Here is a 21,271-nt window from a genome sequence, read left to right on the forward strand (position 1 = left end):
TTTAAAAAAATATTTAATAAAAATATTTCTTATATGTTAACAATAAATTATTGTTTTTGATAAAAAAAAATTATGAGTATTTTTAGAAATATTATTAATAAAATAAAATAAAAATAAGTAATAGAAATTTTTTTAATATAGGAAATATTTTTCATTTTAAATTTTAGCCAAACATTAAAATATAATTCCAATTCCATTAATCTAAATCTATTTTTTATACCTTCAAACATAGTGTATGTATACTAGAAAAGATTTTATTTATAAATATCCAAACTTGTTTCTACCAAAAAGCCTATGAGAAATGGTGGCTTGTAATAAATTACGCAATTTAACGACCATAAATTATTAATAATTTTTTTAAAACTAAACGACCGTAAAATTTTAAATATAATAATAACATATAAAGCATACAGCAATTTCTCTGCACAGCCAATGCGTATCTGGCTTGCTTGATTCCTTCAATGGTAGATTTCCCAATCTTTGTCTCAAGTGCAGGAACTCCATGTGAGGTGTGTTTTTTTCTTTATTTATATTCTTGGATCCGATTCAATATATTCATGTTCTTGGATTTCATTAACTGAAGTGAAGCACTGGGGAAGATTTGAGCAGAAGCATTCTCAAAGCCATGTCTCTCCAGTATTCCAGTTATTTGCTTTCTTATCGGCAGAAGAACCTTCTTATAAAAAGCTCGGGATCTTCTCAAATTTCAGGTAAAGTTTTCATTTTTTTTTGAGTGTGGGTGGGATTTGGATGGAAACTTTCCTGGGTTCAATTTTTTTTTTTTCATTTTTCCAAAATAAGGGGGGAATTACGGAAAAGGGTTTGAGAATGCCGTCACCTTTTCTTGATTCCGAGATTTTGTCTTCTTTTTTTTGTTGAATATCGTACAAAAGGTGTTTTTAAGGGTGCTTTCATGATCTTTTACCTGTTATTATGCCACTGTCTTGTATCCAATCAGAAATAAATTTGCATTTTTTTGTTTAAAGCAGCATCTTTGGACGTTGGAGTTAAACCGGTAAAGTTTCTAAAAACCAATTCGATGGTATCGGTACTTTTACCCATCTTTGGTTCCTTAGTTTTTTTCTTTTCATGTTTGAGGATGAGTTATTTGATATTTATTGTAGTTTGAGGAAGCCAAAGAAAGAATAGCAGAGTTGCTTCGTAAGCCCAAGATTTCTGTTTCAACTTATGATACCGCATGGGTTGCTATGGTCCCTTCGCCACATTCGTCTGTGGAACCTTGTTTCCCAGATTGTGTGAATTGGTTGATTGAAAATCAGTGTGGAGACGGCTCATGGGCTCATCCACATCATCATCATTTATTACGAAAAGACATCCTTTCCTCTACGTTAGCATGTGTTCTTGCGCTCAAAAAATGGGGAGTTGGTGAACAACAGATTGACAAAGGTGTGATTCCTTTGATGATTATTTAAATTTCTCATACAAAAAGGTTTGATGTATCGATAGCAAATGGTTATTGCAGGTGTCCATTTTATTGAGTCAAATTTAACTTCAGCTACGGAGGAAAGTCAAATTTCTCCTCTTGGATTTGATATTATTTTCCCTGGAATGCTTGAATATGCCGAAGATTTGTCTTTCAACCTCAGTCTAGAACCAACAACATTGAAAAATTTGTTTCAAAGCAGGGATTTGAAGCTGGAAAGGTATAGTTTGTCCTGGATTCTTCACTTGTTTCCATGAGAAAATGTGTCCACCAACACTTCCTTTTTAAATTCGGAAAAAATTGCATTATACTATTGCCAAGCTGGGTGTTCTGCGAGCTTATTGACTTGGAATGTAGATGAATGGACTATGATGCAAGAGGCTGGAAAAATCACTATTGTAGAATGAAGTATGAACAATGGATTTTCCAAAACCTTGACTAGTACATTTTAAGCCACTGCAACAGCACTGATTTGTTGAATACAAGAACTTTGGTTCGAATGTGGCTACTTATTCATGTTGATATAGTTTCCCTCCTATTTAGATGCTACCAAACTGACTCAGTGGAGATGGAAGCTTATCTGGCATATTTTTCTGAAGGAATACGAAATTTACAGAACTGGGAATCTGTCATGAAACATCAAAGAAGAAACGGCTCCCTTTTCAACTCCCCCTCGACAACAGCCGCCGCTTATATGAGCCATCAGAATCCTGGCTGCCTCGATTACCTTCAATCAGCCTTGAAAATGTTTGGGAATGCTGGTAAGTTCATTGCATTTTTTATATATGCTAATTTTTCATGTTTTGAAAATTTGCAACCTCTATCTTCTTCTTCTCAGTTCCCGCAGTTTACCCTATGAGTATGTATGCTCAGTTGTCCACAATTGATAATCTTGAAAGGTTAGGGATTTGCCGGCATTTCAGGAATGAAATTCAAAGTGTGTTGGATGAAATATACAGGTAAATTCTAGTTTAAACTCATTTGTGTCACTTCTTGAGTGTTTTGTAATAAAGGTTTTTACAACTATCAATTTTATGTTGCCATCATCTAAAGCATTTTAGATTATTTTGCCTTTATAAAGTTATTTTCTCTTGACTTGAGCCTGTAAAAGATGCTGGCTACGAGGAGAGGAAGAGATATTCATGGATGCTTCTACTTGTGCTATAGCTTTTCGGATATTGAGAATGAATGGATATGATGTAACTTCAGGTTAACTAAGATGATTAACTATTTCCTCTTTTTTCCATCTTTTTAAGAGGAAGGAAATAGTTAAAATGTCGGAACATCCTTAATAGAATCTGTATGACTTGCAGATCCGTTGACCAAAATTCTTGAAGAAGATAGCCTTTCCAATCCCCTCTGTGGACATATAAGAGACGTGCACACTGCTCTCGAAGCATTTAAGGCATCAGAGATGACAATGTACCCTACTGAGTCAGTTCTTGAGACACAAAATCTGAGGCTTAAACATTTCCTGGGGCACAGAACGACCAGTGGTTCAATTCATTCAAGCAAACTCGGCAGAAATATTGACCAAGAGGTAATCTTTCTCTTCCTACTTGTTGAACACATATAATATGGTTGCTTACATCAAGTCTTTCAGGTGAACCATATCATGCAATATCCCTACTATGCAATTTTACCAAGAATGGAAAACCGGAAAAATATTGAGCATTATAATGTGGACAATTTAAGAATGTTGAAAACTTCATACAGGTAAAAGTTATTTCTATGTTTTATTAGTTTTTCTTCCTCCCTCCCTACCTATCTATTGTTGTATCTATTCATTGATTGTTGATCCATTTATCATTGTACTATCTACATTGTATATATCTAACCGATGAAGTCTTTTTCAATTTCAGCTCACCTAATTTTGCCAACATGGATTTCCTTTCATTGTCGGTATCAGACTTCAATAAATGTCAAGAAATACATCTCGAAGAACTCAAAGGGATCGAGAGGTTTGTATCATAAAGTAACATAGATTATTGGTTTCTTTGGCGGTGGTAATATCAAATGGAGTGTGAGGCTTGGAACTTTTATTTTTTCACTTTAAATACTCAAAAGATTGACTTCTTGGTACTTAACCATTGTAAGGCGATCGATCATATATCAAGCAATCAAATTATATCTTAAAACTTTACCCATCTCTTCCAACATTGAATTTTCAAGTATTAAATTGTATGCCTGTAGATGGGTTGTAGAGAGCAGATTGGACGAGCTCAAGTTTGCGAGGAGTAAATCTGCATACTGTTATTTTTCTGCTGCAGCATCCATTTTCCATCCTGAACTATCAGATGCCAGAATATCATGGGCCAAAAATGGTGTTCTTACCACAGTAATTGACGACTTTTTCGATGTTGGAGGTTCTATAGAGGAATTGAAATTATTAATTCAGTTAGTTGAAATGTATGAATTTGTATATCTGTTTTTCTTGCTGCATTTGATTCTGCTGTTTTGCGTATGATATTTTTATCAGTTGTCATCACCCTTATTGCAGTTGGGATGTAAATGTTAACACAGGAAGCTGTTCTGAGAATGTTCGGATAATATTTTCTGCACTTAAGAGCACTATCTGTGAGATTGTGGAAAAAGCTGCCGTTCGACAAGAACGTAATGTGATGCGCCATGTAATTGACATTGTAAGATTACCTCCTTTGTTCTTTATTTGAATACCAATGTTCTGCTATTTACCATTCCCATTCAAGGCTAATGCTCCCATGTGCTTTTTCTAGCCGCTGAATATTATTCTATCCAATGTTAAAATTATTGGATTCGAGCCGAATTTGGACTTGTTTGAATATGTTTGAAGTCAATTTCAATGCTAAATGATTTGTGTTTGGCAGTTTTATTAGGTTCATTGATATTTTATACGTGTATTTAAACTCAACAGAACTCGGGTGCTCGAGCTATAATTGGAACGTTTGCTCATTATAATTGGATAATTAAGTTTGAACTAAACTAATTTAGCTTTAGTGCCTGACTGGAACCTAGAATTGATCATTTTTTGAGCTTCAATGAAAATACAAGTAGCATTCGGCTTGATTTGGCTCTTTTGCCTCTTACAAGCATTCCATCAATTACTTGTTTCAGATGCTAGCTGCATTTGGATCCAAGAAGGTGGTTTAATAGCTAGTATCTTTGCCACAGCAATAGATGATTCCTTGATTTGCGTTTGCAGTGGCTAGATTTGCTTAAAAGCATGTTGAAAGAAACTGAATGGACTATGGACAGCTACATGCCATCGATGAGTGAATACATGAGCAATGCCTATGTATCGTTTGCTCTCGGGCCAATTGTCCTGCCAGCTCTTTATCTAGTCGGGCCTAAGCTTTCCGAGGAGATAGTTCATCATTCCGAGTACCACAATCTATTCAAACTGATGAGTACATGCGGACGCCTTCTCAATGACATCCACAGTTATGAGGTAGGCCATGTGTTTTCTGAACCAAGTGATTTTAAGTTAAATATTAGAGATGGAAGGTTACAAGTTCAAATTTTTTTATGGACAATCTCTTTTATTCTCGATTAAGTTGTGACTTTAGCTGCTTATTTATTAACCTTCGCTATTTTAATTCTTGAAAAAACATTCGGTTATATGTTTAAAAAAAATTCCAGCCTATATTCCTCCATTTCGTGCTGACATGTGGGGGATATGTTGTAACATAAAACTATTATTGGCCTCAGCTCCCATAATCTCAAGCTTTTACAACTAGTGATTTCTAACAGAAGCAGCTTACTCTTTCGCGTTTCTTGGACAGCGTGAATCTAAGGAGGGTAAACTAAATGCCTTATCATTGTACATTTGCGATAGTGGTGGTAACTTGATAACCAGGGAAGATTCTACTGCAGAAATAAAAAAATTGATCAACAACTCTAGGAGAGAACTTCTGAGATTAGTTCTCGAGAGAAAGAAAGGTGTTCTACCACGAGCTTGTAGGAATTTATTCTGGCATATGAGCACGGTTCTGCACCTCTTTTACATTAAAGACGACGGATTCACCTCACAGGACTTGATCAAGGTTGTGAACTCAATTATACATGAACCTATTGTTCTGAGTGAACTTTATATATGAATTCAATTGCTAAATAATGGTTCTTTTGTTGGGAAAATTATGCATGTTTATTGCTGGCCAAATCAGAAGACAGGCACGTGAAATACATATTTCATTCTCAAAATCTTCTGTTTATTTGAGGGATTGGTGGACGTAAAATTAATTTTGGGTTTCTTTGGTTTTCTATGACTGTCAATAGACCTTTTTTTTCCCTAGCTGGCTTAAAATGAAGCACAAGGTTGTGTTTGTTTCCTTCTTTAATTGCACGTCAAATGTGATATAAAGTTGAGTGATTGGTTAGATTCCACGAAGAAATATGCACAAATTTGATATCTAGTTTAGTGTTAAATTTACGTAAGTTTGGACTAGATTTCGAAATTTATTTTTGTTAAAAAAAAAAAAGAGAAAGATCCGCCCTTTAATCCATAAGATAAATGAAAATGCGATAATAAAGGATTTTATAATAACTATAACCAACGATTATTCTGGACTGGAAACTGGAGGACCATAAAACAGACGTAATCTAGATCACCGTAACTTCGACGACACACGGTCATTGGCTAGTTGTCTGGTTTTTGAGATGAAACTAGAGACGCCTTGTCGTCATTAGACTATGCCAATGCCAGTAAATTTTCTGCGGTGCGCGGCAGCATACGGCTTCGAAGGAAACAGAACTAAAAAAATCATTTTAGAATGATTTCTTTTAATAAGAGACCAATCCATGAATTCCACCTTCAACTTGTGCAGCTCCAGTCCTTACCTGAACAAGGAGAAAGAAACAATAGGTTTAACAAGGTTCACGAACCATGAGTTACAGATTATCCTGATACGAGAGGATTTATCATACATATCAAGAAAAATCCTCACTTGGCCAAAGTTGGCAACATAAGTGAACGATCAAAATCAATTCAAAGGATTAAACAAACCTCTAGCCTCAGCACACCGGATCTAAGCAGGTCATGCGCGGATTGCAGGGAGGAAGCACCAAGATCCTGGAAACCCTGCTTCACTGCCTGCATGGTATAGGGTATGAACTTCAATATAGAACCTTTATCTGCCACAGCACCAACAACTCCTTGGGCAATCTTCAACTTAGCTTTATCACCAAGATATCGAGCATCGCTTCCCTTTGTCATTGCTTCTAGGGATCCCATGCCTCGATACTTTTTGACTCGACGGCCACCCTGTTCTTGTCAAATGCGAACATTGTTAACAAATATACATATAACATCTGTGTTTACCGAATGTTCTATAAACAATCAAAATCATACCCACAAAAAAAATAGTGAAAAGGATTAGCACGTGATTATGATTGATGGAAATCCTGTCAACCTAAACCATCACAAGAAGTTTTAAGAAAGAAATTTTGAACCACAATTGCAAAATATAACAAGATAGCTCAACGTAAAGAAAGGTAAATTCCCGAAAAATCAGCAGTTAAAGCTCATGGATGCAGAGACAACGATTATGCACACATTGTTGAACAACTTGCTTTTTCTGGAAAAATTGAAAAAGGAAAAATTGCTATATCATCATTTCCAGATATTTTTAATAGACAGGAAAAATTGAAAAAGGAAAAGAGAAATAGAGCACAGAAAAGTTCAGACTCGGGAACAAGAAAAGTTAAAATTAATGTGAAGGTCCGTGAGAACCTGATACTCATAAGTTCCAGGAGCTTCGTTGCTCCCGGCCAAAAAGCTCCCCATCATTACGGTAGATGCTCCAAGGGTCAAAGCTTTAACAATATGCCCAGAATTTGAGATGCCGCCATCAGCTATCACAGGCACACCATTCTGTGCAGCAAGTGATGCAACCTTGTAGACAGCCGTAGCCTGAAAAAAAAAAAATCACACTTCAATTCACATCTCAAGAACAGTAAAACACTAAATTCTTTCCAACTCCACGACTCAAATAAATCACAATTCAAATAAAATTTACATGCTACATAATCGGTTCTAGGAAAATTTTTATACAATACATCTTTTTCAGCTGATTTTTTATTCGCAAGGCAATTCTGTATGAATTTATTAGCAGATCCGAGAAAAGTTGGCTTCTAAAAGCAGTTTTATGAGATAAAAATTGTTTCTTTCTGTATTGATAATATCCATAAAGGGTCACATTGGCATTGCCAACCAGCAGTATCAGCTTATTCAAACAGGACTATATCCAATGTGCTCAATTCAAAGGCGTATCATTACCTGTCCACGACCAACAGCACATACTTCTTGAGTGGTACAAATTGAACCTGATCCCATTCCAACTCTCAGGCCATCCACACCAGCCTGAATCAAGTTTTGTGCTTGGTAAGCAGTCACCACATTCCCACCAATCAAATCCAAGTCGGGGTACATCTTCTTGGCATACTTTATCATCTCAATTTGATAAATCGAATTCCCTTGAGAACTATCAAGCACCACCACATTAACCCCCGCCTTCACCAAATGCTCCAATCTCTCTTTATCGGAATCCCTAGTCCCAATTGAAGCACCAACTAGAAACTCCCCATCAGAACCCAGAGAAGGCAACCCCAACTTTGGAAATCCCCTGATCCTCTCGATGTCATCACTGGTGACTAAATTAACGATTTCTTCTCCCTTTTCCCCATCACCTCTCACCAAAGGCACAAATTCGAGCTCATTTTTTGCTAAATATCCTGCAACATCCTCAAAACTGTAATTAGCTGGAAGTGAGACCGGAATATTTCTCATGTAGTCCAAAATCCTTGTTTCCTTGTCAGGTAATCTATCCCAGTCAGACTTCTGAACCGTTCCTAATAATTTCGAGTTTTGAGCCCCCGACTCCGTCACGAAAATGCAAGGAGCAGAAAGAAATTCCCCCGACGATAAAATCGAATCTGCCGGTGATTTAAAGACAAGATCGTGATTGAATGGGATTTTATGCGATTTCGCGAGGCTAACCAGTGATGCTTGGTGTGAAGCGGCGTTGTTGGAATGGATAAAACCGATGGCGCCAAGAGAAGCCATGGCAGCAGCCATGGATGACTCGGTTACGGTGTCCATCGGTGAGGCGACGCATGGGGTGGCGAGAGCCACGTGGCGGCTTAGCTTGGTGGAGAGAGAAACTGCCTCAGTCGGGAAGTCGATGTAGTGTGGTAGGAAGATTACGTCGTCGTATGTATAGGAGTAGCCCTGGCTGAAAAGCCTCGCCGCCGGGAAGCCATCGTCAAGTACGTGAGCGCCGTCCATCCGCCGCCGATCGATAAGTTTTAATAGTTTCTTATTAAATAAATAAATAATAATAATAAATAAATAAATAGGGTACTAATTATAGAAGATATTTCGCCGAGGCAGACAATGTAAATATACAGTTGAGATTGGAGGGAAATGTACAAAATTCAGATGATCATTGGTGATTCGGATATTCCCTAACGTAAAGGAAAATGGCACGGGTAGATATCGTGCATCAAATCATTAGCTAACCAATTTCTAAATTCTTGAATTTTTTTTTTTATTTCCATACACAAAATACTATCTTGTACTCATCATTTGGAATAGGATATTGATTTCAACTCATTTTCTCCTATTATTTATTTCATATAATAATTGTTAAGAAACCTAAGAATAGATATAAAATTTGACATCTTCGCTTTCGTAAAATTCGAGCAATTTCTTAAAAACTCAATTAAGATATGAAATTTTGAATATTTAGATATGCTCTTGTTATAATTAATGCTCGATAAGAATTTTTCAAATTATTTTACTTGGTTAATGGTTGACAGCTTCATTTCGAAACATGACAAGAATTTCCGACAGAATGTCTATTGTTTACCCAAGAGCCCTAAGCATACCATATTTTTTTAGAAAATATGAATAACAAAATGTATTCTCCGATCAAAAAATTAAAAAGAAATTCTGAGCGTATGGTAATGTTTATTATGATACTTGTAGTTGGACGCAAGACTAATAGAAAATCAAGCTCTTTTTGCCATAATTGGGTAAGGTTTGACCTAACTATAGGGCATTACTCTTAAGCCTTGTTTTTTTTTTTTTTTGACAAGTAGTGAGGGATTGTTAGTGTTGGGCATAGAACCCAAGACCTCTCCCATATGTGGGAGAGATGATGCCACATGACCTAGAGGTCAGTGGCCTCTTAGGCCTTGTTTGATATGGGTGATAACGTGAATTTGTAGGTTTGTTTTCTGGTTAATATATTGTTTTGTGCCTTTATAACAAATCTCATGAATAAAACCCCATTAAATTTAACCTGCTTTGGGACATCATGTATAGAAATTCATCTTCAACAATCTATATTTATTCTTACATATATGTAGGGCTGGGAAAATATACCGAAATACCGTACCGAAAAAATACCGAAATTACCGAAAAAATCTATATACCGAAAATTTCGGTACGATATGATACCGTACCGAAATTTTCGGTATCGATATCGATACGTAATTATTTTTTTCGGACCGAAATACCGAAAATAATTTTTTTATTATTTTTTTTAAAAATTTAAGTTCGGTATACTAAAAAAAAATTCGATGTCGATATGTATCCGATATGAATTTTTTCATATCGAAAATTCGGTATACTGAATATGCGATATACCGAATTTCTGGTATCGGTATCGANACTTGAAAATAGCGTTTCACGCTATTTTCAAGTCCCGGTGTTCTCCAACCGGGGCGCTATTTTGGAATCCAAAATAGCGCCCCACATCTCCTGCGTCAAATTTGACGCAGGAGGCACCCTGCGTCAAAATTTGACGCAGGGTGTTGTATTTTTTTAAAATTTTTTTTATTTACTTTTTTATTAATTTTAAATTATGATTAATTTAATAAATAATATATGAATTCTTTAATATATTTTAAATGATTTAAAAGCATTTAATTAATATATTAAATAAAAAAATATTTTGTTAGTATTAATAATTGAAATTTATTTGATTAACATATTAATCTATAAATTGAAAGGTTAATGTAAATCATTACTGTAAATAACATAATCGAATACACAAATTTATTGAATAATATTTAAACATTCAAACACACGATTAAAATAAAAAATGAAATCAAATACATTTAATTTAAGTGCAAGGATAATAAAAGAGAATCAAACTAAATTAAATAAAAGAGAATCAAACTAAATTATCAATAATCTGGAAAATCAAGTCCTGATCCAGATCCAGATCCAGATCCTCCAAAATCACCAAAATATTTTCCAAATGTGTTGCCTTCACGTTGACGACGTTCTTCCTCTCTTTTCTGCATAATTCTTGCTCTTTCATTTTGAACCATTTGACGCATTTCTGGATCACCAATTGTGGTCAGATCCATGTACAAAATTTTATTCTCCTCTTGAAATGCAGCCAATGCTATTTGTTGTTGACAAATTTCTAGTTTTTTTTGTTCATTTTGCAACATTAACAGCTTAATATCATAATTTTGTTGAATATCGGTAGCTTTCTTTTGTAGTATATTGATAAGATCGCGATGACCTTCCTTCATCGTAGAAATTAAATTTGATACATTTTCTTCTCTTTTTTTCTTTAATTTGGATTTTTTCACTCCAAGTGGTCGCTGAGATGGAGTTCCACATGCATTTTCATCACTACTTAAATTAATTGAAAACGAATTTATTCCTTGAGAACCTGACATTGGAGATTCCGGTTCTTGATTATCTGATTGTGACGAATCCAAATTTGTGACATGTTGTTTTGATAGTGGTATCGGTGTACTGTCGTTGGCCTAAAATTTCTCCAAATCTTTCATGATAGGCCACACATGATCGAATTTGAATCCTCGACTGAAATTTTTATCTTGCATCATTAAGTCTTTTGCTCGGTTCAACTGCACAAAAATATCCAACCCGTATAAAAATAACGTTAGCGTATCTAGAATATTTTAAAACTAAAGACTTACAATATCTTCCTCGGATGCGCCACTCGGCTTCAGCTTTTCAATTATGCTTACACAGCCACATAATTTTCTAACAGCACGGAGGATAACTTGCATGCGACATTGCATTGATCTTCTATTGCGTTCTTGCATGTTATTCGATCTGCTGCCATTGAAAGCTTCTTCAATATGACTCCAAAATCGATCTTTGGATTGGTTTATACCGATGATAGGATTTTGCGAGACGTCAAGATAAACATGACATAATAGCTTATCTTCTTCGATAGAGTAGTTAGATGTTCGGCTACTGGAGTCCATTGTTTTTCTTTGAAGAAATATATTATTTGGAGTATGATTTGTAATGTTTGATAATTCATTCAAACAATCAAGAGTATATTTATAGTAGAAATTCCATCTACCATTTCAAATGCACCTACCGGTCCAAATGCACCTACCGATTCACCTACCGTTACGAATGCACCTAACCTTCCGAATTCACCTACCATTCCAAATTCACCTACCGTTCCAAATGCACCTAACCATTCCAAATTCATCTACCGTTCAAAATGCACATAACCATCCAAATTCACCTACCGTTCCAAATCCAGCTACCCTTCCAAATCCAATTATCGTTCCAAATTCATCTACCATTCTAAATTCATCTACCATTCCAAATACACCTACCCTTCGAAATCCAATTACCGATGAATTCCAAATCCACCTACCCTTCGAAATCCAATTACCGCTCCAAATTCACCTACCATTCTAAATTCATCTACCGTTCCAAATACACATAACTTTCCAAATTCACCTACCGTTCCAAATGCACCTAACCATTCCAAATTCATCTACCGTTCAAAATGCACATAACCATCCAAATTCACCTACCGTTCCACATCCAGCTACCCTTCCAAATCCAATTATCGTTCCAAATTCATCTACGATTCTAAATTCATCTACCATTCCAAATACACCTACCCTTCTAAATCCATTTACCGACGAATTCCAAATCCCCCTTCCCTTCGAAATCCAATTACCGCTCCACATTCACCTACCATTCCAAATTCACCTACCGTTCCAAATGCACCTCCCGTTCCAAATCCATCTACCGTTCCAAATCTACCATTATATAATGTGGATTGTATTATCCTACTAACACATAAATCTTGCATTCTTCATATCACAAAAATGAATCCAACTTTTCAATTTCATGCAATATCGTCTAGCTCATATTCATTGTCAGATAATGAAGATGATATTCAATTCTTCGAAAATCTCCAAAACAGAAGCAATGCAATACTGACAACTATATCTCGAGAACAAAATTTGGTTGCTTCCTACATCATCCAACAAGAAAAAGAAGTCACACATGGAGGTTCAATTCCGGGTCGCATATTCATTCGACGCGACCGTGAAATTGCTGATCGTAAGTTGTTTAACGACTATTTTGCTGAAAATCCAGTATATAATGAAGCAATGTTCCGTAGACGATTTCGAATGTCTCGGAATCTTTTCATTCGGATAGTAGATGTTATACAGAATCACGATGTTTATTTCATACAACGAAGTGATAGTTTGGGACGGCTCGGGCTGTCGACTAATCAAAAAGCAACTGCTGCATTGAGAATGCTAGCATATGCCTTACCTGCAGATGCTACTGATGAATACATCCAAATAGGAGAATCGACTGCAATTCAGTGTATGCAACGCTTTTGTCGAGCTATAGTGGAAGTTTTTGCTGAGTAGTACTTGAGATCACCTACGGCCAATGATGTTGCTAGACTACTCTATATTGGCAAACAACGAGGTTTTCCTGGAATGTTGGGTGGTCTCGACTGTATGCATTGGAGGTGGAAAAATTGCCCCACGGCTTGGGCGGGACAATATGCAGGACGTAGTGGTTCTCCAACAATCATTTTAGAAGCGGTGGCTGATTATGATCTTTGGGTATGGCATGCATATTTTGGTATGCCCGGAACCAATAATGATATAAATGTTTTAGAATCGTCCAGTCTATTTTCCAATCTTGCACAAGGAATTGCTTCTCCAGCTCATTACAATATTGGAAGCAAAGAATATGATACTGGATATTATCTAGCTGATAGTATTTATCCGAAATGGTCAACTATTGTGCAGACTATCCATGATCCGCGTGGTCCAAAGAAGCAGTATTTTGCGATGAAACAAGAGTCATGCAGGAAAGATGTGGAGCGTGCATTTAGCGTTCTTCAATCACGATTTGCAAATGTGACATCTCCCGCCCGTGGTTGGAAGAAAAGTCATTTGCATGATATAATTGAAAGCATGCATTATAATGCACAACGAAGATGAACGTGATCTTAGTGCACCAATTCAAGATGCGAGGGAAGCACCGACTGCAGTGGTAGAAATTGTTGTCAATGAACATATGAGATTTCAAGAAATACTCGCTCGATATAAAAAAATAAAAGACAAAGACGCCCACTTTGCATTACGAAATGCTTTGATTGATCATTTATAGGATGAATATGATCATTCAAATATTTGAAATTGTATTTGTAATGTATTTTTTAATTTAATGTCATGTATTTGTATTATGTTTTTTTAATTCAAAGTCATGTATTATTATATTTTATCCATTTAAATAATTTATGTTTCAATTCGTATAATATTAAACAATTAAATAAATTTTTAATAATTATTAAAAAATTTAAATAAATATTAAACGATACTTATAATTATATTAATAAAATTAAAAATATATATTTAATAATTAATAAAAAATAATTTAAATATATTTTTTAAAAAAATATTCTGAGAATATTCTTTTTAGAATAAAATTTGAAATAGATGGATTGGAATGAATATAATATTTGATGCAGAAATTGCACTATTTTAAAGTAGAATTATTTTAAAATAGAATTTTGGATTAGAGATGACCTAAACCGCTTGGATAGCAAACTTGCCGCTGAAACATATGGCCATCCTGTCAGAATTCTAGGGGCTGACGAGTGACGACTTTGTTCATGAGAAAATATGGTCATTTATGTAGTTTAAAGTCCTTACAGAAAGCTATTACAATTCTGCCACATCCACAAGACGTAGGAGGACCGTCTGAATTTAGAAGTCGAGTCGAGCTCAAAAAATTTTGATATCAAAGGCCAAAATAATAAATACTCTTTTTTCTTTTGCTTTAAAACGATTTTTAAAAACTTAATTCATTGCATATAAAACGATTTTTCATTCCAATCATATCTCATAATATTTGCACTAAAATCTTAACACTAGCAACAAATTTAAAATTATTATAAAATTAATCTCATTAACCATAAATTGTTAAGATTATAATATCAGTATATTAAAAAAAAACCCTTTTAAATCACTCAATAAGTTCATTAAAATCCCCCGAGATTGCAAATTCAAATCAATCTATTTTTTGAAATAAATATTTGTATACATAGAACATTCATCTGTGCATATTGAGAACTAAACATCGTCCATTTCCCATCACCAATCTTGTGATCTTGCCGCCACATATAAATAGAATAATCAAAGTTACGAAGTTTACAACGTTTATATGATGATTATTTTGCATAAATCAGTTTAACAAAATTAAAAATATCATTTTTTTAAATAAAAAAATTTCATTACAATAACATGAAATTGAGATTCGTCCATATTGGCATTGACGGTGCTAGATGGACGAATATTCAAGTTATTTTAAAACCATTTGAGTTTCAGTAAGACTATTATTTGATACCCTAGGGGTTGTTAAAAAAATTACAGAAAATACAGAACAAAATAAAATTGTTCCTTCAGAGATTCTAATTTTCAATCATGGTGAAAGATCAGAATTAGCATGGTTGACAGTAGTCAAAAAATCACAAGGAACACGGTGATACACATCACAATTGCATAGTTCTTGAGAAAAATGAATAAATAGATCGAGAAAAGGCGTGGAGCTCAGATTAAGATGTGAGAAAATAGTATGTTCCCTGACCTTGCACAAAGAAGGTCTCGTAATGAGCTGGGATTCAAATCAAGTCATCACTGCAAACACCCTTTTCCGATTATTCTCAAAAGAAAATTTGAATCGCGGGAATGGTATATGATACTATCCTCTTCTATCAACTAAATCAGGGGAAGGGTTTGTTAGATTTATTCAAACTGGGCTATCGGTACCGGAAGGCGATAATCAAAATCTGCATCCGGAATTTCGCCGACGAACTTCGAATTATATTCCAGAAATTCATCGAAAAAGAGAGAATAAATAATCTCAAGTTGACGAAGATTGAATGTAAGTGCGTCTGAATGCAGTGGCTCCACCGAAAAGAAGCCACTGTCAGAATCTCAGCACAAAAATAACATTCTTATCGGCAACGTAAAGCGCTGAAAACACCATATAAGAATCGAGTGCATCAGTGACTCTAATGTGTTGCCTGAATCTCGAAAACCAAAATGAAATCGAAAGCACAAAGCAAATCAAAGGCTCAACGAGTAATGATTGATATTTGCGTCAACAAGCCCAAATACCAGAGCTTTCATCGTTTGATGGTATACTTTCAGACATCACCGCCTCTTACTTTATCATCGGAATACAAACAAGAACCAAAATTTGCAGACAAAAAAAACTGTGAAAAATGACAATACTGAGAGGGAGACCTCAGGAACTAGATTTAGAATACACATCAGAAAAATCTTACGAGAAGATCTTCAGATGGTACGGACAATTATTCTGCATCAATGGCCTCCTATCTCGTATGGAGATGTGAATTATGACGGAACGATTGTGGGAGGAAGGAATTGGAGCCGTGTGTAAGGGAGTCCTATATATGCACACAGCGAAACCCTAATTTTTGCAGCAATTTGCAGAGATGCCCCTGTTAAGTGGGCTGTGGGCCTGTGCCTATCCTTGTTTGGTCCAATTTTCTAAACGAGATTTGTTTTTTGAAGTATGATTTTTTCATTTCTGATCCTTCTTTGGTCCAATTTTCTTAACGAGATTCGTTTTTTGAAGTATGATTTNTAGTTTGATAAATTAATAATTATCACAGATGAGAAACAACAAATTTCTCTGCTTCTGCCTTTGTTGCACCTATCATTCACTTTCATGCTCGAAATCACCATGTCTTTCAGGTGAAACTTGGGATAGATTGCTTTCAATGCAGTTTGTTCGATTGATCGATTATCGCTTTGATTCGCTCATCACGTCAAACGACAGTAACATAGGTAATTTGGCAGCAAATACAAGTAAATAATATATCTAAATGTCACGAATACACAGAAGAAAAAGCATACTAAGTTAAAATCAGAAAAGCTATTTAATACAGTTTGTCCTTAATGTTCCTGAGCTAACCAACCCTGAAGCATCAAACCGATTTCTAGTTAACAGGAATGTCCGGCTGTTATTGCCAATGTCATACTTTGTTCTTGTGTTCTGGCCTATGAGTAAACTCAAAGTCTATATGAACAAAAGCTCTTTCAACCTCAGGAAGTTGTTCGAACTTTTCTTGTAATGTTTCACCAATATTGTGGGCTTGACTCAACAGCATGTCCTCTGGCAACACAATGTCGACCTCCACAAAGTAATGGCAACCAAATGTGTACGCTCTCACGGTATCGATGTGCTTGATCTCTTTGTGATGGTTCCATATGAGATATGTTAGTTTTGCAAGAAAATCTGGCGGAGCGGTTCTTCCAATCAAAGACCATACGTTTTCAACAACAGTTTTCGCCCATGTGTTGATTGTATAAATTGCTATCTGTGATATAGAAAGAAACGTTTTCACAAAAAAAGAGTATGTCATGCACTCTAGGATCTCTTAATCCAACAGTCACTATAAACTGTATTGAAGATATAATAGAAACCTATCATATGGACAATTTTCTCAAAGTCAACTAAGACATGCATTGTTTAAAAACATGACAGATATGGAAGACTCTGATTTTCCATTTCTCGAGTTACAAGCGATAGACTCACAATTATGGCACCAGTTGGGTCAATCCACCAGAAGAATCGGAATGCCAAAACAGCCGTTATTAGTCCAATTGAGTTGGTGATGACATCAAAGAAATGATCTTGCGCGTAGGCTCCAACGATTTCATTCTTGAATCTGCGGCAATAAAGCATAAGAAAAAACTTCACAATAGTCACAGAAACCATGATCCCTATCATCCACATCTCCTTCTTATGGTCCATCTTTGGACCAGACTGCAAAATTAGGAAAAGTAAATTGTTAGAGGAAAACGACAATATAAATGGAAACTTCACAGTAGAATATAAACATGCTTATGTAGGATAATTGCATAATTGATCAAGCTATCGAAAAAATGAGTAGAATCAGATGTAAATACCTTAGCGATGATTTGCCGGACAGATTCCAGTATAATTTGCAATCCAAGAGTTGCCATTACGGATGCAAAAACAATAATTCCCTGCAAGTAATATACTTGGTCAGCTCAGAAAAATTGAGCTAAAGCACTTTCTCTCACGAAGTATTACTAGCATGGACACCTTGACCGGAAAAAATGTACAAACTTCAACCTATTGTTTTACCAGTTCCTGAGACAGCCAAATCCAAATATAATCAGCAATTTAATATCAAAGATATGATAAAGGGCTAAACGTGAATTCTCATCTAAAACCAGAATGAACCATTTCCCTAGTTCATCCCGCGCATGCAAATTGAAATGCAGATAAGTTTGATCAACAAGCCAATGTAAATATAAAATAAGTAAAAATAAATGGCATGCTCTGGATGTACGCATATCATCTATTTGTCATTAGAAAGTCTATAATAAAGTCGAAATAATATGCAAATGACTAGTCATCCTTATAACCGGATCATAATAAGCTCCGTTATCTAATTTTTATAAAGAAGGATACCATGTGAAGGCTTACCACTGGTTGCATCCGTTTCTTTCCTATTGGGTAGTGATACTGGTTTGGATTTTTCATTGCATGAGAAGTGAACCACAGAATCAGCCCCGATAACAGATCTAGGAAAGAATCCATGGTTGACGCGATGACAGCCAAGGATCTGCTCTCAATTGAAGCATATACTTTTGCAAGAAAAAGGAATAAATTGGCTATGTTGGAGATATGAATTGCCATCCTCTCACTCCTGGCTAGTGCTTTCATTTCAACCTGGTAAAAATGGAAGAATAAAAAATAAAGATGCAAATATACTTTATCTATTATAAAGTCCTTAATCACCATCAGAAGAGTATTAGCTATTTAAAACTTAAAAAATATCATGATTCAACACTTCTCTGCCTCCAAAATGCTCCTCAAATGTTATGCTGCGAGCCTGCGACTAACTAAGACTCTTTCCCTAGGCCAACTTATACACCGTATTCTTTACTTACATAGATTTATAAGAAAGGGACTTGCCAAAGTGTATCTTAGTGTTTCCATTATTGTCATACATTGTACGAATTGGGATGATGAACTTTGTATTGAATGTTTTGGAATGTCGAACCAAACTCGGTTAGTTACAGACTCGCATGTAGTATGATACAATGCTTATTTGAGGAAGCTAACCTCCTAGAGAATTCAGGAATCAAAGAGAGAAGAGATTGGGAATTTCTGCAGAACTAAATATTATGTTACAATGCATTTATTATTAATGAGTAACCATATAATCTGATAAACTGATATTTTTGTTGGTTATCTTCTTGTTCGTTATCTTTCTTTTCCTCTGCTCTCTCTTTATCGCAATATGCCTGGGCTTCAAAATTATGACATCAAGATTACGACTTTCCTCAATTATCGCAGTTTCCCTCGTGATAACTGATGTTGTTTCTTTAAAACGAAATGCAGAATCATACCAGACTCCAAACTAACCTCTGTCAGAGCATCTGGTAAACCACCTACTTCATGCATGGTCTCCATTTCGTTGAATCCTTCTAAGAGTCTCTCCTGCTTCTTGTAATATTCAGCAATTTTTCCTTGTTTCACTTGAAAAAAAAGTGGAGTCAGGAGTGGTTCTCATCATATCTGATATACAAATATAAATATCCTCTGTGTAATACAACATTCAACACACACCAAAAATAACAAGAACTCAAAAGTTAGAGAATCGCGTATATACTCTTCAGAACACATGTATTAATGGTTTCGCCCACTACGATTCAGAAAATCAAGTATTCAACTATCTCCGTTACACTCATCTCCGGCATAAACGTCACCGTAAACAAAATTAATCCAATTTCTCGAGATACAACGGTTTTCAAGTTCAGTGTATAGACGAACATTCACACGTCAACACAGAATCCATCTTAACATACTTTTTCCGCGGAGCAGGCGTCTGAGACTGAACGACTGGTGACAGTGATCGGAACAGCGCTCCGGCATCCGAAATTCATTAATGTTGAGCCTCCATGACGACTGCTCAACGTCAGTTTCCGACGAGCCGAGTAACTCAGCCTTGCAACTCTCGCCGCCGCCGACGCCAGTGCCACTCGTCATTTTTGTGTGGAAATGATAAATGTGATATGCAATGTTTACGGTTATGCGGTGAGGGAGTTGTAAACTTCCCCGGAACCTTCATTCACTTTTTGCCTTGAAATAGGCGTGGGAGGGACACGAGGGAAGATTATGCCGTGTGGGATTTGCATGTGGTTCTAAATAGTTGGATGGAAACCCAGGGTGGGTCCATTTTACGTTTATTATTTTTAATTCCACGTCATAATTAATACATCATTCATTTTTAAAAATCACACACATTTCAGTTCCACTCATCAATATTATTCTATAAGTCTGAGATATTTCGAATAACTAACTTTGGTATCATGGTCTGTTTTAATAATGATATATATTAATAAAATGTTAAAATTTTAATACAATTTATATGTAGTTCAGCGGATAAAGTCATTATTTGTTTAGGTTTATGTTATACATTTAATTTTTACTGAGATCATTTTTTTATTTTTTTATTTTTCAATTTATTTTTTAATTTATATATCAAAATTACAGTGTAGTCTCTCACTATTTCTTATAATTATATTTTGATCTTCATTTAAATATAAATCAAATAAAATATAAAAAATATGCACTAGTGTGTTATAAGAACTTATGCATGTGTTTATCCTCTCTGTTGGGTTTTACACGTTAAAAACACAAAATCTTAAATGTTATTAATTTTATATACTATATATTTTGCCTTTTTTAATTTTTAAAAAATGTTTCAATACAGATCACTCGTAAAGGAAAAAAAAACAAATAATTCAAACAATGTGGGAGACCAGAGGGGTCGTCCGTGCACTTGGGTAGAAAGTTGCATCACAGAACGATTTCCACTTTCGCGAGGTGCACAATGGCCTTTGTATTACCCGTTATGTTATTGGAGATTGCGGTGATCAATCCACTTAGATAAGCTTGAAAACCTGCATAGCTTTACTTTCGATATATCATAACAATTGTAACCCAACCAAAAGGACAAACTAACAAGATCATGGCGACATGGGATTCTTCGGGAATCAAAAAATATGATTAACAAACAATTAAATATTGCCAAATTTTGATCTCATCATTTATTGTTCCCTAGATCTAGGGGTGATCATTTGGTCAGTTCGGTCGATGTCTTAACCGAACCGACAGAAATATTTAGCCATAATCGAACCAACAGAATTAATTTTCATAACCGATGAAAACCGAACCGAATTAAAATCGATTAATTTGGTCACGATTGGTTTAAAAAAAAAATTTTGATTTAACTTTAATTATATATGTAATTTTTCTTGAACACTACAGTATACATAAATGCATAAAAACATAAAATCAAAAATTTATTAAATAAGAGTATTTATTATATAGATTTCAAAATTTTAACCGAACCGAATTGACCGATATAATTGATTTTTTTTTTAATTTGAAAACTGAATTTCTGAAATAACCAAATCGAATTCCGAATTGGCTCGGTTCACTCGATT

The 21,271-nt window shown here is 35.2% G+C and overlaps 3 protein-coding genes, 4 non-coding genes and 1 pseudogene across 9 annotated transcripts; 2 read left to right on the top strand and 6 right to left on the bottom strand.

Moving 5' to 3' along the window:
- The first annotated feature begins 406 nt into the window (after positions 1 to 406).
- LOC140964147 (ent-kaurene synthase TSP4, chloroplastic) lies at positions 407 to 5,710 on the top strand. Of its 3 annotated transcripts, none has more exons than XM_073423689.1 (14): positions 407 to 710; positions 987 to 1,042; positions 1,125 to 1,407; positions 1,484 to 1,664; positions 1,988 to 2,205; positions 2,283 to 2,403; positions 2,556 to 2,653; positions 2,758 to 2,984; positions 3,048 to 3,160; positions 3,307 to 3,405; positions 3,638 to 3,853; positions 3,945 to 4,086; positions 4,626 to 4,871; positions 5,206 to 5,710. In XM_073423689.1, exons 1-14 carry the CDS (start codon positions 626 to 628, stop codon positions 5,518 to 5,520), a joined length of 2,400 nt encoding a protein of 799 aa, XP_073279790.1. In that variant the 5' UTR covers positions 407 to 625; the 3' UTR covers positions 5,521 to 5,710. The 3 variants fall into 3 exon arrangements, with proteins under 3 accessions (XP_073279790.1, XP_073279791.1, XP_073279792.1); XM_073423690.1 differs by having other exon boundaries at positions 2,044 to 2,205; positions 2,344 to 2,403; XM_073423691.1 differs by lacking the exon at positions 987 to 1,042.
- Positions 5,711 to 5,930: 220 nt separating this feature from the next.
- On the bottom strand, positions 5,931 to 8,772 carry LOC140964148 (inosine-5'-monophosphate dehydrogenase 2-like). The gene is made up of 4 exons (XM_073423692.1): positions 7,698 to 8,772; positions 7,152 to 7,331; positions 6,426 to 6,683; positions 5,931 to 6,259 (listed from the first exon to the last, which is right to left on the bottom strand). Exons 1-4 carry the CDS (start codon positions 8,703 to 8,705, stop codon positions 6,203 to 6,205), a joined length of 1,503 nt encoding a protein of 500 aa, XP_073279793.1. The 5' UTR covers positions 8,706 to 8,772; the 3' UTR covers positions 5,931 to 6,202.
- Positions 8,773 to 12,547: 3,775 nt separating this feature from the next.
- Positions 12,548 to 13,859, top strand: LOC140964641 (uncharacterized; annotated as a pseudogene).
- Positions 13,860 to 15,146: 1,287 nt separating this feature from the next.
- LOC140965319 (small nucleolar RNA snoR53Y) lies at positions 15,147 to 15,230 on the bottom strand. The gene has a single exon (XR_012173014.1). It is a non-coding gene; the product is annotated as a small nucleolar RNA snoR53Y (small nucleolar RNA).
- A 61-nt stretch (positions 15,231 to 15,291) lies between these two features.
- On the bottom strand, positions 15,292 to 15,399 carry LOC140965315 (small nucleolar RNA snoR69Y). Its single transcript, XR_012173011.1, has one exon. It is a non-coding gene; the product is annotated as a small nucleolar RNA snoR69Y (small nucleolar RNA).
- A 425-nt stretch (positions 15,400 to 15,824) lies between these two features.
- On the bottom strand, positions 15,825 to 15,916 carry LOC140965321 (small nucleolar RNA snoR116). The gene has a single exon (XR_012173016.1). It is a non-coding gene; the product is annotated as a small nucleolar RNA snoR116 (small nucleolar RNA).
- An 80-nt stretch (positions 15,917 to 15,996) lies between these two features.
- On the bottom strand, positions 15,997 to 16,087 carry LOC140965322 (small nucleolar RNA snoR117). Its single transcript, XR_012173017.1, has one exon. It is a non-coding gene; the product is annotated as a small nucleolar RNA snoR117 (small nucleolar RNA).
- Positions 16,088 to 16,615: 528 nt separating this feature from the next.
- Positions 16,616 to 19,969, bottom strand: LOC140964801 (metal tolerance protein 10-like). Its single transcript, XM_073424743.1, has 6 exons — positions 19,628 to 19,969; positions 19,185 to 19,297; positions 18,240 to 18,485; positions 17,693 to 17,773; positions 17,319 to 17,549; positions 16,616 to 17,100 (listed from the first exon to the last, which is right to left on the bottom strand). The coding sequence occupies exons 1-6, from the start codon at positions 19,806 to 19,808 to the stop codon at positions 16,756 to 16,758; spliced, it is 1,197 nt and encodes a 398-aa protein (XP_073280844.1). The 5' UTR covers positions 19,809 to 19,969; the 3' UTR covers positions 16,616 to 16,755.
- Positions 19,970 to 21,271: the final 1,302 nt, after the last annotated feature.

The sequence above is a fragment of the Primulina huaijiensis genome, chromosome 18 (genome assembly GCF_012295235.1).
Source record: "Primulina huaijiensis isolate GDHJ02 chromosome 18, ASM1229523v2, whole genome shotgun sequence".
Lineage (NCBI taxonomy): Eukaryota > Viridiplantae > Streptophyta > Magnoliopsida > Lamiales > Gesneriaceae > Primulina > Primulina huaijiensis.

Bases quoted from the DNA above. Each gene is read 5' to 3' on its own strand.
- LOC140964147 (XM_073423689.1), top strand. From the start codon at position 626: ATGTCTCTCCAGTATTCCAGTTATTTGCTTTCTTATCGGCAGAAGAAC. The intron at 2,654-2,757 runs GTTAACTAAGAT...TATGACTTGCAG, and splicing joins TGGATATGATGTAACTTCAG to ATCCGTTGACCAAAATTCTT. The intron at 2,985-3,047 runs GTAATCTTTCTC...CAAGTCTTTCAG, and splicing joins GCAGAAATATTGACCAAGAG to GTGAACCATATCATGCAATA.
- LOC140964148 (XM_073423692.1), bottom strand. From the start codon at position 8,705: ATGGACGGCGCTCACGTACTTGACGATGGCTTCCCGGCGGCGAGGCTT. The intron at 7,332-7,697 runs GTAATGATACGC...TTTTTTTTTCAG, and splicing joins GTGCTGTTGGTCGTGGACAG to GCTACGGCTGTCTACAAGGT. The intron at 6,684-7,151 runs GTTCTCACGGAC...TGACAAGAACAG, and splicing joins CTGGAACTTATGAGTATCAG to GGTGGCCGTCGAGTCAAAAA.
- LOC140964801 (XM_073424743.1), bottom strand. From the start codon at position 19,808: ATGACGAGTGGCACTGGCGTCGGCGGCGGCGAGAGTTGCAAGGCTGAG. The intron at 19,298-19,627 runs GTATGTTAAGAT...TTTTTTTTCAAG, and splicing joins ACGCCTGCTCCGCGGAAAAA to TGAAACAAGGAAAAATTGCT. The intron at 17,774-18,239 runs GTAAGCCTTCAC...TATTACTTGCAG, and splicing joins AGAAACGGATGCAACCAGTG to GGAATTATTGTTTTTGCATC.